This window comes from Pithys albifrons, chromosome 5 (assembly GCF_047495875.1).
Source record: "Pithys albifrons albifrons isolate INPA30051 chromosome 5, PitAlb_v1, whole genome shotgun sequence".
NCBI lineage: Eukaryota > Metazoa > Chordata > Aves > Passeriformes > Thamnophilidae > Pithys > Pithys albifrons.
The window spans coordinates 51,617,765-51,635,950 of record NC_092462.1 but is presented as its reverse complement, the minus strand read 5'-3'; the positions used below and the strand labels follow the sequence as shown (position 1 = coordinate 51,635,950).

Sequence of the window (18,186 nt, the reverse complement as noted above, 5' to 3'; positions counted from 1 at the left end):
ATGATGAATGCTTTGCTTATCACAGGATTGTTAAATAAGAAACTCTAGAGATCAGGATATTAATGTAATGTATGGAGAGAGTAATTACAGTCTCCTGGAATATGTTTCTGCCTGAGGTGAGTTAGCAGACACATCCTCAGATTAAACTTTCATCAGCAGATCTCTGTATTTCATCAATCTTTCATTACGGCATAGCTTAGAAAATCATCCGGTCAGGCATTATTAGAAAACCTCTTCATCTTCCAAAGCAAAAACTACCCAAATAAATTAGTACAAGCAAAAGAGAGTTAAAAAGAGAACTTGCAGATACTTTGGGGGTTCAATAGATAAAAATACAGGGAAATACACATTCCTACAGTATTTTAAAATTGGAACACTACTTTTCACAACAAATCCAATATTTTTTTTATACAGGTTCTTGGACTAGATGATACAGTTAATTAACAAAAGTAAAGTGCAACAACTGCTGGAAAACCTTTACCCCAAAAAGTGGGATTTCATCAACTATGTGGATGCCTAAAATCCACCAACGCAGCAATGTGAGATCCCCTCACTTTTTTCTGATGATGGCAAACTCATAATCAGGGAAAGCTGCTTTTGCAGTCAGTGAATGGCTCTGGTATTTCTCACCTCAATAGCAATAGGCCATTTTACCAGGATGAGCCCAAGGACTGTGTCCTAATGGATACATGAAAAGAGATGCAGTGCAAGTTCCAGCTCAGCAATATGGTTTTCTCAGCTCATGTTCTTCTGTCACCAAACGCTTTTCTTGTTTGTTGGTGCTTCTTCAGCAAATGCTACATCATTTATGCTACCCTTCAAAGCATGTTTCCTAGACTAAACATTTCTACACCTCAAACACATGGTACATCTGATTATTCAGTCAGAAGTTTGTTCTTTCTGCTTGTCTTTTGGATCTTCTGCTATTTAACTACACACACAGTCTAAGTTTACTTACTTAATGGCTACACTGCTTTTCCTACAATCTTATTTTTAAAAATATGTTGATAAAACATGGAACAAAACAAATTTCAAAAAGAGCAAGCTTCAGTCTTGAAAGTCATTCTGGACACAAAATTTCTGTAGAAGCATCTTTCAAAATTATTACAAAGAGTTAACAATAGGAAAGCTCTGAAATCAAACTTCTTAAGATGAAGAAACCCCAGATTTTAATGAAAGTGGCTAAGAACATATTGTGCAAATTAAACATTAAGGCTGGTTTTGACTGTGTGTTTAATACATAAGCACAATATACATTAAACTTCAATCAACTATTTCTTGTTGTTACTGATAGCAACCAACCTAGAAAAGTCATGTTCTCTAGAAACAAGAAATGTTCCCTTTGAACACAGAAAGGCCCATTCCCACTACTGACAGCAAAACCATGAAAAAACATTCGTTTATTCACCAGGTTCTCTGTATTGTCAGTGTCACAAAACCCACCTCTTTTCAGGGAAACAGTTAAGAAAGCTTCTAATTTTTATGACCAAAAGGGAGAACTGGGTTTGTTTGAAGGATTCTTGTTATTTATATTTTTAAAATTGCACGTGTACTTCGACCACATATTACGTAACTAAACATTTTTTTTTTTTTTAATTGAGACATGGGTTTCAGCAGAAGTCTCAGCAGAACTGGAATTCACCTTTGGCCCTCAGATATGGCATGAAAATGGGCAGGAGTGGCATCAGAGATGCTGTTTCCTGTTCTCTCTACATAGCTTTTGGTAACCATGGCAGATCTGTAGGTCAGTGCAGATGGAATGACCTGCGCACACACAACCTTTCCCAACAACTCCTGTCCTACTGATAGGGCTTACATTCATCTAGAAGAGTCTGCTAATGTCTCCCACCCCCAGACACATTTCACCAGAAGATTACAACATTATTAGTGCCATATAATAGCAAAAGGCATGTTTCTCTTAAATGCTCCCTTAAAACACTGATGGTTCTGTGAGCAGTTCTGTCTTTAGGAGAAGCAGGTACCCAGCCTGAAGAAATACAACCCGTTATCTTATTTTATAAACAACATAATGAAATTATTTTATTTTTCAAAGAAAAGTATTTGGAAAAAGAATTGAAAATTATTAAAAAAATTAATAAAAATTAAAGCTGGCTTCCTTTACTCTGTAAAGCTGCATCACATTTAGGTGCCCTTTAAGATGCTCTATTTATTTTCTGACCTAACTAGCAAGCCACTACAAAATCTGACTTGAAGGGAAATGTGCAATGCAACCATTTTCTTACACAAACAAAGCCTTCTAATAGTTTATTAATAAGAACTTAAAACCTTTTTACTTCCCAGCATTTCAAACCGGATTTGCCCCTTTTAGACCTCTCAAAAATCACCAATTAAAAAACAGTTAACCCACCCTCTCCAACCATCAGTCACTCATAAAAGTAAAAAAAAATTAGAAAGAATTGGGTCACCTTTCCTTTTGAAAATTTAGGCACTATCATCAGAAACTTTGAGGAGAATTAAAAAAGTTTCAGAAGATCTTTTACTGGGAAAGATATTTCAGGTTTGAAATGACATTTCCCATCAAAAGTCAGAGACAAAAAAATCCAACCTCCTACTACTTGAAATATCTTGCTAATCACTGAATGTCCTCTGAATTTGAAGGGACCTCAAAGATCATCATGTTCCAACACCCTTTGCCTTGGACAGGGATGCCTCTCACAAGACCAGGTTGCTCAGTGCTTCATCCAGCCTGGCCTTACACACTTCCAGGGATGGGTCATCCACAGCTTCCCTGGGCAACCTGTTCCAGCATCTCACTACCCTCACAGTAAAGAATTCCTTCCTAAGGTCTAACCTCAACCTTCTCGCCTTCAGTTTGAACCCTTTGCCCCTTGTCCCGTCACTATGTGCTCTTGTAAATAGTCTTGCTCCATCTTTCTTTTTAAGTTCCCTTCAGCTACTGGAAGGTAATAATTAGGTCAGCCCTAAGACCTCTCTTATCCCAATTATCTCAGCCTTTCCTCATAGGAGAGGTGCTCCATTCCTCTAATCAACTTGGACTCACTCCAGCAGGTCGAGGTCCTTCCTGTGCTGGGGACCCCAGAGCTGGATGCAGCACTGCAGGCGGGGTCTCACCAGAGCAGAGGGGCAGAATCACCTCCCTCACCCTGCTGGCCACGCTGCTTTGGAAGCAGCTCAGGACACATTTGGCTTTCTGGGTGGCAAGTGCACATCGCCAGATCATGTCCAGCCTCTCATCCACCAGCACCCCTAAGTCCCTTTCCCAAGGGCTGCTCTGGATCTGTTCAACCCCCAGCCTGTGTTGATACTGGGTGCTGCCCCAACCCAGGTGCAGCTCCTTGCACTTGGTCTTGTTAAACCTTACGGGATTACCAAGTTTGTCAAGGTCCCTCTGGATGGCATCTCATCCTCCCAATGTGTCAACAGCAGCAGAGAGCTTGGTGTCATCTGCACATTTGCTGAGGGTGCACTCAATCTCTTCATCTATGTCATTAATGAAGATATTAAATAGCACTTGTCCCAGTAGGGACCTCTGAGGGACATCACTTGTCATTGACGTCCATCAGGACTCTGAGCCGTTGACTACTACCCTTTGGATGTGACCATCCAACCAATTTCTTACACATCTAACAGACCACTCATCAAATCCATCTCTCTGCAGTTTAGACAGAAGGATGTTGCACAGGGGACCATGTCAAAGGCTTTGCAGAAGTCCAGATAAATGACACCTGTAACCCTTCCTTTGTCCACCGATGCCATCATTCCATCATAGAAGGCCATTAGGCAATAATAAAATGGACATAAAAAGCAGCAGCTTGTTAAGTGTTACTCAGTCCTTACAATCCATGTGTCAGGATGGGTACTGTCCAAAGATCCTGGACTTACTCCACGTGATGGCAATGTTCTTGCTAGGTCAAAATCGCCAGTGGAACAGGGAGACAGTTCACTGCCCTGATCCAAATAAAGTCACTTTCACAACCGTTTCCACAGCAATGTTACACGATAAAAAAAGGATATTACCAAAGGAAGACCAGTCAGGAAGGAAACCAAAGGAAAGAATGCCTCTAGGGCAGGAAGGCCTGTAGCACACATTCCTGGTTGCTCCCTACAGCAAGGAAGAACTTCAGCTCCCAGGCAGTCACATTCCAGGGACAAACCTTAGTTTTCTGCAACACCCCTGGGGACTTCCTTCCATCAAGAGCTAGAAGTAATAGTAATGGCTTAAAACCATTACTTTTTCCTTAATCTAATTTTTTTCTCAATCAAATATCTGAAGAAAGTGGAAACGCACGCACACAATCAGAGGATAGGTAGTGCATTTAACTTGGACCAGCAGGAATAAATGCTTTTACGTAGCCAGGAGAAACATACTGAGGGACATATTTGAAAATATGATTTTATACGAAAAAGTATTACATATATCTGAAAGAAAACAATGTTTTGTGTGCAGCTTTATGCATCTGGCTGAATTAATCTGAAAGGTTTGTTCAATACAGGTTTAGCAAAACACTATGTAAGTGATAACACTATGAAAAGCAGAGTTTAAAAGTAACAGCAGCAATTCCATAGTCCCTGGAACAGAATTATGTGTACTCTGTATCAGCAGACCAAAATAGCACCGAGTAAAGAGGGATATGGAGAGCACAGACTCACCGACCGTTGTCACGCCCCACGCCCCAGACTCTTATGCTCACAATGGGCTGCGAGTGCAGAACGGTGCGGTCCATGGGATCAATCAGGTTCAGCATGTCATTTTCCAGGATAAGGTACATGTCTTTGCCCTGCAACTCCAGACAAAGTACAGTTACAAAGTACATCCCCCTCTCAAACTGACTGGGCTCTAGGTGTTATGCCTGTGCTGTTCAGACTTGTTTCCTCTTAGTTTACTCAAAGTTTTGGTTTGTTCCAAAAGGAATTGAAAACAAGTTCATGTACTTCCAGCATGAAAAAGATGTAAGATGCTTTCTTTCTACTATTGTTTTTAAACAATTCCAATCACAAAAAGCTTTGATGTATTTTAAATGCAACTCATTCAAGGCCAAGCTACTGAGTTATTCAACAAATCATATGTTTATTATTTCTTCAGTAAATTCTTTCAAATATATGAAAGGTCACAGTCTGTCTTAATAGTGAAAGCTTATATCAAAACATATACTCATGAGGCAGAGTTCCTTCCTTCAAAGTGTTTTGTTTCCATAAACTTTAACCAATGGATTATGGTAACAGACAACAATTTGTATGTGTCAAAGGACTTACAGAATATTCTTTGAAGAATGATTAAAGGGGAAAACCTAGCATTAAGACCAGAATGTGAATTCTGCTATGGACTGCAGAATCCTGGAGCCAGGATTTCTACCTAACTCTTCTGGCATGTAAGAACAAGGATAATGCTTTTACCCCTCACAGGAAACAAATTTAGAGACAATTTTCCTTGGCTGCTAGTTTGCAAATGCTAATCTTCCCCCTATTGCTAGCATTTGCAATAGGTTTGCTATCTCTCCTATCACATGTAATAGCTCTCTTCCTGGAGGCTGTACACATACTCTGCAGACCACGAGATCACGCAGAAATGACCCTGGACCTATTGCTGAGAGGTAAGACAAGCTCTGGCCAATCAGGAGAAGATGGTGGAAGCTATCAGCTAAATATAGAGTAATTTGTTTCCTCTCTGTTGTGTCAGAATCTATAAATGATCAGAAAGAATGGAAAGGGACTGACTCCTGACTGACAAATGCTGCAAAAATGACCACAGTGACATAGAAACCCTCTTACCACTTGATTACAGTGACTCAAGTCTTAATGATGTCTACTTTTGTGTCTATCTAAGAAATACATTCATGTGACTCCAGGAGGGCCTTCTGCCACAGTTTGTAGACTAGTACCAAGAGACTGACACTGCCCACCTCCTCTCCCAACCCCAGATCTCCTAACAGGAATTCAAAGGGAAGCTGTGACACAGAGCTGGCAGCACAATGCCCAGAGGAATGTGAAACAGGTAGGGGACACCTGGTATATGTGATGCCAACACAAGGATATTTTGCCTGATGGAAAAAGTACAGCTGTGGAAGAGATGCAAGGCTGGATATCTAGGCTGCTCCTAGAGAAGCAGAAACAGATGTAGCTGTGAGTCATGCACAAAAATTGAGCAAACCAGCAGCATTGAGCTGCTAGTGGCATACAGAAAAAGAACTATGTGAAATAAAACACAAAAGCCAGGATGACACCAGGCAGATCAGGATGAAGGAGGAAAGCAAACAGAAAACAGAGTTATCACAAAGAGAAAGTGGGAGAAATTTGCTTGAAGGTCAGAAGTGGTAAATAGATTATGTGAAGAATACTACCAAGTGTCACCAAGATTGTTTTTTGGATCCATTTTCTACTTATATATTTGTACCAGAGGAATTTATTACAAGCAGGTAAAATCTGTTCCTCATGCAAAATATACTGTGACTAAAGTAACGAAACTGAATCCAAATTAGCTGGAAACAAATTGTAGAATGGGCAGATAAGCAACATAACTCAGAAGAAATTATCCTTGCAATGCTCAAGGGATAGCTTGACTACGTTATGGTAGCCATAAACAATGTATTTGCTAAATTTTGTAGCCTTATTATACAAAAGCTATTTTAGAGATGAAAACACTGCATAGGGCAAAAAGAAGTTATTTAGACAGTCTGGGAGCTTGAGCACACACTTTAACGTCTCAGATCCCTGCAGAGCTGCAGAGATCCGATGGTCCCAGATAAGGAAGGGGAAGAGCTATGCAGGGAAAGTAAGTAAAGGCAAGAGGCTCAAGCCCAGCAGACCTCCAGGAAGTGTTACAGGCTGCAGTATACAGGTCAAGAGCAAGAATATTTCTTTTTCCTGGAAGTGGTATTGAAATGTATAGAAATGTAATGCACTGCAAAAGAGTAACACAAACAGATGAGTAGCGTTTTTCTTTTTAGATTTTACAGAACAGTAGAAGTTCAAAATATACAGGAAATTTCTTTTTGAGGAAAGGGCATAAAATCCCACATTACAGCCAGTAACAAAGCTTCTACAAGGTCATGATTTTAACCAAGGTGTGAGAGTTACTGTGTTTTGTTTTGTGGTTTTTTAAATCATGAAAACCTGGGGATGGTCCTAGCCCCAGTTTCACTTCCATGAAAATCTAGCTAAAGTAAATCTTTAGGTAATCTTAAAACCCCTATTTGCAGTCATCAATTCTAGCTTCATAATAGATTTCTGCTGTAGTTGCTCCGTCTGATATGTGACGGAGCACAATTTCTTCAGATTCCTCTCTAAAACGTGCCTCTTCCAATCACTCTTGAAGCCTTACACTGCAAGCAGAAAAATGTGGTTGGTTTTGAACTTAAGAATACAGTTTACTTCGGAAGCCACCTATTCAAGCACAGTGTCTCTACTGTTTTGTCAGGCTGATTTTTTTTTAAAATGAATAGCAGCCTTAATTAAAACATCCATTCAAGAGGACCAAAACTCTTCACCAGTTTGGCTTAAAAACCTGCAAAGGTTTCTTACAAAGAACAATGCAATTGACAGAGAGAAATATGGGAAAATGTGAACATTAAGTCTGAAAAAAACCCAACCAAAGCACATGAGTTCAATTTTAAGCTGATCAAAGTTCAGTCATCTGAAAAATGAATGAAATTACACACATGTAAAGACACTGAGGTTTTTCTCCTCCTGGGATCAGCAATAAGTCGAAAGTCCATGACTGACACATCTCTAACTGCTTATATAGCTATATTGTCTAAATAAAACTGTTCCCAGGTGTAAGAAAACAGGGAAACCTTTATTTTTATGTACAACATATATTTCTTAGAAAAATCTTTCTGAAATTACTTGAACTAGAAACAACACTTGTCTCGGTTTGAGGGGAAAAACCAAAATGTTTTACCCACAAGCAGGGGAGGGGCCTCCTCCTCAATAATCACACCACTCTTTATCAAATTTAAGAAAAGGAATTTTAATACAAGAAGGATAACTGCTATATATATATATATATATATGTAAACAGACTAGTGCAACCCACTTCCCCAACACCATAAGAGGGAAAAAAAAAAAAACAACAACAACAAAAACCCAGCAGGTTTTCCTCCGGGAGAAAAGGTTATACTTAAGTGTCCTTGTCACAGCCCGCTGGCTGCAGAGTGAGTTTCAGTCCCTCTCCAGCGAAACAGACGAGCAGTGGGCTTTCAGATGGACTCAGTCTCTTCCCCCTGTGTTCCCCGTCCAAGAAGCCGAAAGGTACGAGCAACCAGCAGCAAATCCAAGGCAGGTAGCAGCACGGCAGGAAAAAGTAATCCGAAGTAGGCAGCGGCAAGACAGCCAGGGAAAACCCCAGCAGTAACCAGCAGGGCAGCCTGCCTCCTTGGAGCCCCCACTCCCCCGTTCCGCCGAGCCAAGACTGAGGAGAATATCCAAAAAAAACCAAAAGAGACAAACCTGCCCCCACCCCAGTGATCACAGTTAACTACTTCTTTTGTTAACCGCTGGCCCGGGCAGTTAAGTGGCAGGGGAGAGAATTTACATAATAATCCCAAACTACAACATTATCCACCCCTAAATTCTCTTCCATGCCGATACTCTACATTAAACTTAAATTTTCTTTCAAATAATTAAGTGTTTACAAATACAGTAATATGAGTCGTTTACCCAGAGATAAGTTCCCCTTGAGGTACACATCGTGTCTCTCCATCTTCCTGCATCACCCACCAGGTGGAACCAGATCCTTGAGCAAAGACAACCCCACGAATGGGTTTGCCTTTGCCTGAGGCAGGGTTGATCCAGACTGTTTTCCCTAGCATACCTCTCAGGTGTATTACAGGGACTTTGTCTCCATCTACAGTGTGAAGGGGTTCTGATTGGGCAGGGCCGGCTCGATTGACAGAGCCTCTAGTGTTGACTAGCCATGTAGCCTTTGCTAAGTGTTGATCCCAGTGTTTGAAAGTCCCTCCACCCAACGCCTTCAAAGTGGTTTTCAACAGTCCATTACACCGCTCAACTTTCCCGGCAGCTGGTGCATGGTAGGGGATATGATACACCCACTCAATGCCATGTTCTCTCGCCCAGGTAGCAACTAAGCTGTTTTTGAAATGAGTTCCATTATCTGACTCAATTCGTTCTGGGGTGCCATGTCGCCACAGCACTTGTTTTTCCAGGCCTAGGATGGTGTTCCGAGCAGTGGCGTGAGGCACTGGGTGTGTCTCCAGCCACCCTGTGGTTGCTTCCACCATGGTGAGCACATAGCGCTTGCCTTGGCGGGTCTGTGGCAGTGTGATGTAGTCAACCTGCCAGGCCTCCCCGTACTTATACTTATCCCAGCGTCCACCATACCACAGGGGCTTCACTCTCTTAGCCTGCTTAATGGCAGCACATGTCTCACAGTCGTGGATAACCTGAGAGATAATGTCCATGGTTAAATCCACCCCTCGGTCTCGTGCCCATTTATAAGTGGCATCTCTGCCCTGATGGCCCGAGGCATCATGGGCCCATCGAGCCAAGAACAGCTCTCCCTTGTGCTGCCAGTCCAGATCTGTCTGTGATACTTTCACTTGCGCAGCTCGGTCTGCCTGTTGGTTGTTGAGATGTTCCTCATTGGCCCGATTTTTGGGCACGTGTGCGTCTACGTGGCGGACTCTCACAATCAGCTTCTCTACTCGGGTGGCAATATCTTGCCATATATCGGCAGCCCAGATGGGTTTCCCTCTGCGTTTCCAATTGGTTTTCTTCCATCGGTCTAACCATCCCCAGAGAGCATTGGCCACCATCCATGAGTCGGTGTAGAGGTAAAGCTTTGGCCATTTCTCTCGTTCAGCAATGTCCAGGGCCAACTGCACGGCTTTAAGCTCTGCAAACTGACTCGACCCACCTTCTCCTTCAGTAGCTTCTGCAACTTGTCGTGTGGGACTCCATACAGCTGCTTTCCATTTGCGATTAGTCCCTACAATGCGACAGGAGCCATCGGTGAAGAGGGCGTAGCGTATTTCCTCTTTTGGCAATTGATTGTATGGTGGAGCTTCTTCCGCACGTGTCACCTGCTCTTCCTCTTCATCTGCTAGACCAAAATTTTCACCTTCAGGCCAGTTTGTGATGATTTCCAGGATCCCAGGGCGATTTGATTTTCCTATACGGGCGCGCTGCGTAATCAGGGCAATCCACTTGCTCCAGGTAGCATCAGTGGCGTGATGTGTAGAGGCAGCCTGTCCTGACAACATCCACTTCAGCACTGGTAGTCGAGGTGCCAGAAACAGCTGTGCTTCTGTGCCAATCACCTCTGAGGCGGCTTGGACTCCTTCATAGGCGGCTAGGATCTCTTTCTCTGTGGGGGTATAGTTGGCTTCAGATCCTCTGTAGCCTCGGCTCCAGAATCCAAGTGGTCGGCCTCGAGTCTCACCAGGCACCTTCTGCCAAAGGCTCCAAGACAGGCCATTATTCCCGGCGGCGGAGTAGAGCATGTTCTGTATGTCTGGTCCTGTCCTGACTGGTCCAAGGGCTACAGCCTGAGCAATCTCATGCTTGATCTGGTCAAAGGCTTGTTGCTGCTCAGGGCCCCAGTGGAAATCATTCTTCTTACGGGTTACCAAGTAGAGAGGGCTTACGATCTGACTGTATGCTGGGATATGCATCCTCCAGAACCCTATGGCACCCAGGAAGGCTTGTGTTTCCTTTTTGCTGGTAGGTGGAGACATTGCTGTGATCTTATTGATGACTTCTGTTGGAATCTGACGGCGTCCATCCTGCCACTTCACTCCCAGGAACTGGATCTCTTGGGCTGGTCCCTTAACCTTACTCCGTTTGATGGCAAAGCCAGCTCCCAAAAGGATCTGGATGATTTTCTCTCCTTTCTGAAAAACCTCTTCTGCTGTGTCCCCCCACACAATGATGTCATCAATGTATTGCAGGTGTTCTGGAGCCTCACCCTTCTCCAGTGCAGTCTGGATCAGTCCATGACAGATGGTGGGACTGTGTTTCCACCCCTGGGGTAGTCGGTTCCAGGTGTACTGCACGCCCCTCCAGGTGAAAGCAAACTGTGGCCTGCACTCTGGTGCCAGAGGAATGGAGAAGAACGCATTAGCAATGTCAATAGTGGCATACCACTTTGCTGCCCTGGACTCCAGTTCATACTGGAGCTCCAGCATGTCCGGCACAGCGGCACTCAGCGGTGGGGTAACTTCATTCAAGCCACGATAGTCCACAGTCAATCTCCATTCTCCATCAGACTTATGCACAGGCCAGATGGGGCTGTTGAAGGGTGAGTGGGTTTTGCTGACCACCCCTTGGCTCTCCAGTTCACGGATCATCTTATGGATGGGGATCACAGCATCACGGTTCGTTCGGTATTGCCGACGGTGCACTGTCGTGGTGGCAATTGGCACTTGCTGTTCCTCAACTTTCAACAGTCCAACAGCAGAAGGACTTTCTGAGAGACCTGGCAATGAGTTCAATTGTTCAATCCCTTCTGTCTGTACAGTGGCTATTCCAAAAGCCCATCTATGCCCCTTTGGGTCCTTAAAATATCCATTCCTGAGGTAGTCAATGCCCAGGATACATGGGGCGGCTGGACCAGTCACAATGGGGTGTTTCTGCCAATCTCTCCCTGTCAAGCTCACTTCAGCTTCTAGCACAGTCAACTCTTGAGATCCCCCTGTCACCCCAGAAATAGAAATAGTTTCTGAGCCCACATGTCCTGATGGCATTAATGTGCATTGAGCGCCAGTATCAACCAAAGCCTTATACTTTTGTGGGTCTGATGTACCAGGCCATCGAATCCACACAGTCCAATAGACACGGTTGTCCCGTGCCTCTACCTGGCTAGAGGCAGGGCCCCTCTAACACTGATCCTGGTCATAGCGGTCAGAACCTTTTCTCGATGAGTACACCTGGGAGGTGCCCTCCTGTGGGTCAGATTCTTGCCCGTGGGAAACTGGGACTGCACTTACTCTCACTGACCTTCTTCCATTCTCCTTCAGTTCTTGTACTCGGGCTGCAAGGGCACGGGTGGGTTTCCCATCCCACCGTCCCATGTCTTCTCCATGTTTGGCCAGGAAGTACCACATCTCAGTTCGTGAGGTCTGTCCACTTCCTCTGGCTGGGGGGCGTCTGGCTCTGACTTCAGAGGTTCTCATTCGCACTGGTGCCACTTGGAGACTTTCCCTAATTTCCTCTCTGATCGCTTTTACCTCTGCAGGCAGCGTCTTGAGACTCTCAACCAATGTCTCTACAGCAGAAATACGGGCCTGCGTTGGGCTGTGGGTCATGCTTTCATATATCCGGAGCTTATTTGCTACTGCGCCCACTGTTTCATGGTTCTCTTCCCTATACATGGATGCCAGGAAATCGGTGTATTCAGCTGGCCCCGAGCGTGAAAGGTCCCACCACATATGTGGTGTGCATCTGACCTTGTCAGGGTCATTATTGGCTTGCCCACCTCTTCCAAAAAGCACGTCCATCATTGCCATCTCCCTCAGACGTAAAATTCCTTCTTCCATCGTCTTCCAAGTCTTCCTAATATGATGTTCCTGCAGGATTTCTCTATAAACAAACTTCTCTCTTACACTCGTTAGAAGTCGTGCCCAGAGTGAAAGGGGCTTTGATTCCCTCACGAACACCTGTTCAATAGCCACGTCCTGGGCCAGAGCCCCCAAAAACCTGGCTTCAGCACCATCCAGTTGTAAGGTTTCACCCATAAGGTCCCAAACTCGGATCAACCAAGTCAGGATGGGCTCACCCGGGTGTCGAGCAATGTCTTTCCGCAAACTACGGAGATTATCAAATGACAATGACTCAGTGATAATCTCAGGCTCTGGGTCTGCTTGCTGTGGAGGTGCAGCAGCCCCCTCATCGTCTGCTGGATGGTCTAATTTGGTCTTATATTTCCTTTTCTGAATAGGGGCAACTTCCATAGGCTTGGCCTGTCCTCCTGGTTTAGCCTCATCCTTTTCTCCCTTCACTGTGGCATCAGGGGTTTTATTCTCTCGCTTTTCCCCCTTCACTGGGCTAGGTTTCTGAATGCATTCTGGAAAAACCCTGGCCCTACCTTCAAACATTCTGTAAGCTGCAGGGATACAACCCTGCAGAAAAACCATAAAGAGCAAGATATCTCTGGCATCCAGGGAGAATTTAAACATCTCAAAAGCTGTTGTAGCAGACTTGAATGGGGAATGGACAAAGGGTTGGGAGAAGAGATTCCCCTTTGTTCCTTCCCAAGGGTCCGTACTATTATCACTGAATCCCCAGAGGTAGCAGCTTAGGTTGCGGCAGGAAAACAGCCTGGAGAGCACCACCCACATGACATCCAAAGGCATCGAATTCATGGCACCATAAATCCAGAGTAAGAACTCAATAATAATTGCGGCTATTTGAGTTTTGCTCATTGATTTGTTGATAAGACTTAAACCTGCCGCTCCTTTTGGCATGAATTTGTACCAACAAAAAGCCAATATATTATACAGGATGGTCCTGATGAACTCTAAGCTCAAGACCCACATGGTGCCACAAAATAGCAGTTATCCTTCTTTGTTTACAAGCCCCACGTTGGGCGCCAAGAAATGTCTCGGTTTGAGGGGAAAAACCAAAATGTTTTACCCACAAGCAGGGGAGGGGCCTCCTCCTCAATAATCACACCACTCTTTATCAAATTTAAGAAAAGGAATTTTAATACAAGAAGGATAACTGCTATATATATATATATATATATGTAAACAGACTAGTGCAACCCACTTCCCCAACACCATAAGAGGGAAAAAAAAAAAAACAACAACAACAAAAACCCAGCAGGTTTTCCTCCGGGAGAAAAGGTTATACTTAAGTGTCCTTGTCACAGCCCGCTGGCTGCAGAGTGAGTTTCAGTCCCTCTCCAGCGAAACAGACGAGCAGTGGGCTTTCAGATGGACTCAGTCTCTTCCCCCTGTGTTCCCCGTCCAAGAAGCCGAAAGGTACGAGCAACCAGCAGCAAATCCAAGGCAGGTAGCAGCACGGCAGGAAAAAGTAATCCGAAGTAGGCAGCGGCAAGACAGCCAGGGAAAACCCCAGCAGTAACCAGCAGGGCAGCCTGCCTCCTTGGAGCCCCCACTCCCCCGTTCCGCCGAGCCAAGACTGAGGAGAATATCCAAAAAAAACCAAAAGAGACAAACCTGCCCCCACCCCAGTGATCACAGTTAACTACTTCTTTTGTTAACCGCTGGCCCGGGCAGTTAAGTGGCAGGGGAGAGAATTTACATAATAATCCCAAACTACAACAACACTATAAATGTGATTCTTTAAACATTTTAATTTTTAAAGAGGCACATGCTCTGGAGCACCTTGGCATTGCTGTGGTCACAGACAAGATACTGGACTTGAGCATTACACTGCAACAATAACTTTGGAGACTGAACTATAGTCTTCCTAAAATTTTTACTTAAATAGACAAGTCTACCTTTTAATTTCTTTTTTGTTTGGCCGTGCCATTTCTCCTTAGATCACACAAGAGAAAGTCACAACATTCACTCTTTCATCACTTTTGTATTCAAATCTTGTGTGGCAAATCAACACTAGTGTAACCCTTCTGAAAACATGACAGAATCGAGAGGCAGAGAATAAGATTTGGCCGAAGTTTAAGTTGTTCCATGAACAATCAAATAACAAAGATGTTATACTGTGTCTTTGTCTCCTATGCCCTCTGTACCTTCTACCTCTTCCTTTCTTGTTTCACTTACTGACCCCTCCATTATCTTCCACTTCTTCATCTGTCTCCAGCACACCTATTTTTCACACCATAAAACCTCAAGCTTCTTCCAGTTTTTCCCCTGAGCTCCCATTGCGTTATCCTGGGTTTGCTGCCAATTCAGAAAGAAGCACAGACATGGCTGAGTCCATGAAGGTGCACTGACCTTTCAGCAAACCAAGGAAGAGAGCTGAGCTCTCTGTTTTTCCTTCAGTGTGTGGGAATTTGGCATCGTTCAAAAGTGGATGACACTGGTGCACAGATTCTAGAGTTATTAGAGGAACCAGAAGACAAACTAATGGCATACAATTAATTTCCTTCTGAAACACTGATAAAATAATCATCTTAAAATAAGCCATCTGTCCACCAGTCCCAATCTTCTCATACATTTCAGAAGCATAGGCCATGCCAGTCTGTGTTTCCTTAAAGCCCCCCTGTCAGAGGAAACCTTTGAAAATGCTGCTCTAAAGCACCACTTTTAAACTTCATGTCAGGAGGAAGACTTCCACTGAATTTCAACAGTTTGGCCTATGTGTCCCCAAAATTGTCATTGCACAGGTGTGTACTAGCACAGAAGTAAACATGAAGGTGAGATCTTTGTGGCATCTGCTGTCCCAAGCAGTTTGGAACACAAAAGTCAAGGTTGTCCTTGAATCCTTTTATAATTTTTGGCAGTGTCAGCTGATATAGGGAAATCCCAAACAGAGAGCATGGATATAGTTGTCTACAGAGTTGCTCTTTCAAGATGCTTTATGACACGAGTGGGATGTTCCAAGAGGAGGAGAAGTTCACCCTGTTCTTACCTCTCCCCAAATGCCAACAGTGTCTCTGATATCATTTTTACAGTAAGAGAGTTGTCTGATGCAATTGTTCACAGCAACACTGCTTTTTCCAGGAGCCAGATCTTCTTCTGCCATTTCTACCCAGCCCAGCGATCGCACAGCAAAACACTAAAAAGAAATCAGAAAATACCTGTCATGCAACAGAAACTAGACAGTTAAGGTTAAAGATTTCCAGCTAGAAGCAGAACAGAATTAAGGCCTTGTAGGTGGGCTTACGCTAAAAGATAAGTAACTGAAAACATGATTTGTGAACGGCAAGGTGAAAACATTCAAAGAACAAAGAAGAATGCATGACTTGTCATGAAAGCTATCTGTGGAGGCAACAGTAATGCTTTTCAATAAAATACCTTTGTTTAATATAAAGGAGGAAACAAGGGAGGAGGAAATAGTAGGACTCAGAAACAGAAAAATGAAGGAGAAAGTACAAGTATAGAGTAGGATTGAAATTTTAGCTGGGATCTAGAGCTCTAATTGAAAAGAAAGAAAATACCAGTGGATTATGTCTCTTGTGAGATACACACTGTCTGGCTTTTAACCAGAAAATTACACTTTTTGTGGATTACTGTAATCACTTCTATGGTAAGTTTAACTAGGTAGCAAACAATAACAAATTCAAAGCACTAAGAAAAAGATAAGCTATCACAACAGAAAGCAGACTTTTTCTAGAAGAAATTACAAATTACCTTTAAAACAAAACACTCTAATTATTCATTTTTTAGCAGAAGTAAGTTTAGCTGACCAGAGCACTCAGTTGGCAGAACAAGCCAAGACGACATCACTTTGCACATATGGTGCTTTTTGCAAACAAAACAAAATGGGAGAAATTGAATTGGCACCATCCCTACCCTACATCCAGTAGGGCAGAAAATAAAAAAGCTTTAATTCTGAGAAAAAAACCCCTGTGGGCATATATGTGTGTGAGTTTGGCCGTAAATCTTGACGATGAGAGAAAACTAATCAGGGCACAGTGCACAGTGGTCACACAAAAAGTTTATTAAAATCACTCCATGAAGCAAAGAAAAAGACCAGGTAAAGAAGAAAAGCTTCTTCCTCCTAACTACGAACTACACAATATATCTCTCTCTTCCCATCCATAGCCTCATCTCATAGGTTGAACCACAGCGTCCATAATCTTCATAACAGCTGTCAAGTGAATGACACTCTTCAGCAGATGTTCATTTTTGCTATGAGAAAAATTATCTCTCAAGATTTATTTCCCATGAGCAGGCCGACCTGAAACCTTATCTTACTTGGTTTTGCTAACTGTTGGTCCCTTTCAGAGAACTAACTCTGCACCTGCCAGCGGGCCTCAGAACTTCATCTGTTATTCTAAAGACGCTTTTTCTTAACTCAAAAATCTTTCTTTATTTCCACAAACCCCCATGCACATTTGCCCTCAGGCTTTATGGTGAGACAAATACAGACCTCTCAGGAAGTCAACCGGAGTTTGTATATGAGACCAAGACTTCCTCCAGAGAGTTATTTATGGGTGTCTCACTCCCAAACAACAACACACCACCAGCAATGGGCACAAGAGGCTTACTGTTGTTCCACCTTAACAGACACACCAAGTGCTTAAGATGGTCTCTACAGGTTCAGCAATAGTAGACCAATCCTCATTGTCCAGTGCTGCCGCCTTGTGCCACAGAGCTTTCTCTGCTGTGGGTAGCATCCTGCTGGCCCTTGGGAAAGCAATGATCCTGGAAGCTGCAGGAAAGCAGGTGGCACTGGTGACTGCTGGGAGCCCTGCTGCCTCCAGCAACACGCTGCCAGGCGGGCAGGCAGCCCAGCAGCAGCAACAGCAGGTCCATGCAGGAGTTACCAATTAATCCTTCTTCTTGAGATGCAGTAAATAACTCAGCTTCAGAGTTCAAAAGCTGACACTGAATATTCATTTGCCACCTTCTAAAATCTGCTGCAAGTCAGTGAGCAGATCAAGCTCACACACCATCACTGGTGTGCCATTTGGGAACAACTGTCCTCAAAAAAGCTACCCCAAAACACCAAGGTATTTTAAATATACATAATATGTCAACTTTGGCAAACTAAAGGAGGAATTAAATCCACCAGTGGGTAAAAACATTAATGAGTTTCTCTCTCCTTTCCTTTAAAACGTCTCCCCTCCTTCAGCCTTCCTTCATTTTGCACAATGCACTCATCCAAGGCTCACTTTGCCATGCAGGAAACCCAGCCTAAGAGCCTCCTTCCTGTACCTCTGGTACCTACTCCAATGAGTCACTAATGAAGCATCTCATCTCAAGCATGAGACAAGCAAATCACTTTCCAATTGTGTAAAACCCTTCAGTAAGTGTGAGTAAAAAATTAAAGCCTTTCATGCCTCCAGATTTTTTTTTCTTTGCTAAGAAGGGAATCAACATACAAATTCTCCCACACTGCTTCTTGACCCAGCTCCACTGCAAATCCAGGAAGGTGATGATTTTCAGTTCTAAAGGGACATGAAGTAGAAGGTGAAAGAGGAGACAATGAGGAGTCACCACTCAGGGGTGTCCTTCACTTCAGGACTAAACAAGACACTAAAATATCCATTTTTTAGTAATTATTACGGTCATCTAATCTTACGATTGCAGAATTGTTTCTGGCACATCAGATGCTCATGAATCTCACTGAAAGTGCTGCTATACCCACTGGGGTATT

The 18,186-nt window shown here is 43.5% G+C and overlaps 1 protein-coding gene across 9 annotated transcripts in view; it reads right to left on the bottom strand.

The window, feature by feature from the left end:
- Positions 1 to 18,186, bottom strand: part of APBB2 (amyloid beta precursor protein binding family B member 2) — a 187,099-nt gene that overhangs the window by 41,129 nt on the left and 127,784 nt on the right. For all 9 annotated transcript variants that reach the window (XM_071556576.1, XM_071556575.1, XM_071556582.1 and 6 more), the window contains 2 exons: positions 15,493 to 15,639; positions 4,633 to 4,760 (listed from right to left, as the gene is read on the bottom strand). In XM_071556576.1, coding sequence (XP_071412677.1) covers positions 4,633 to 4,760; positions 15,493 to 15,639 — 275 coding nt within the window. The remainder of the gene's footprint in view (positions 1 to 4,632; positions 4,761 to 15,492; positions 15,640 to 18,186) is intronic.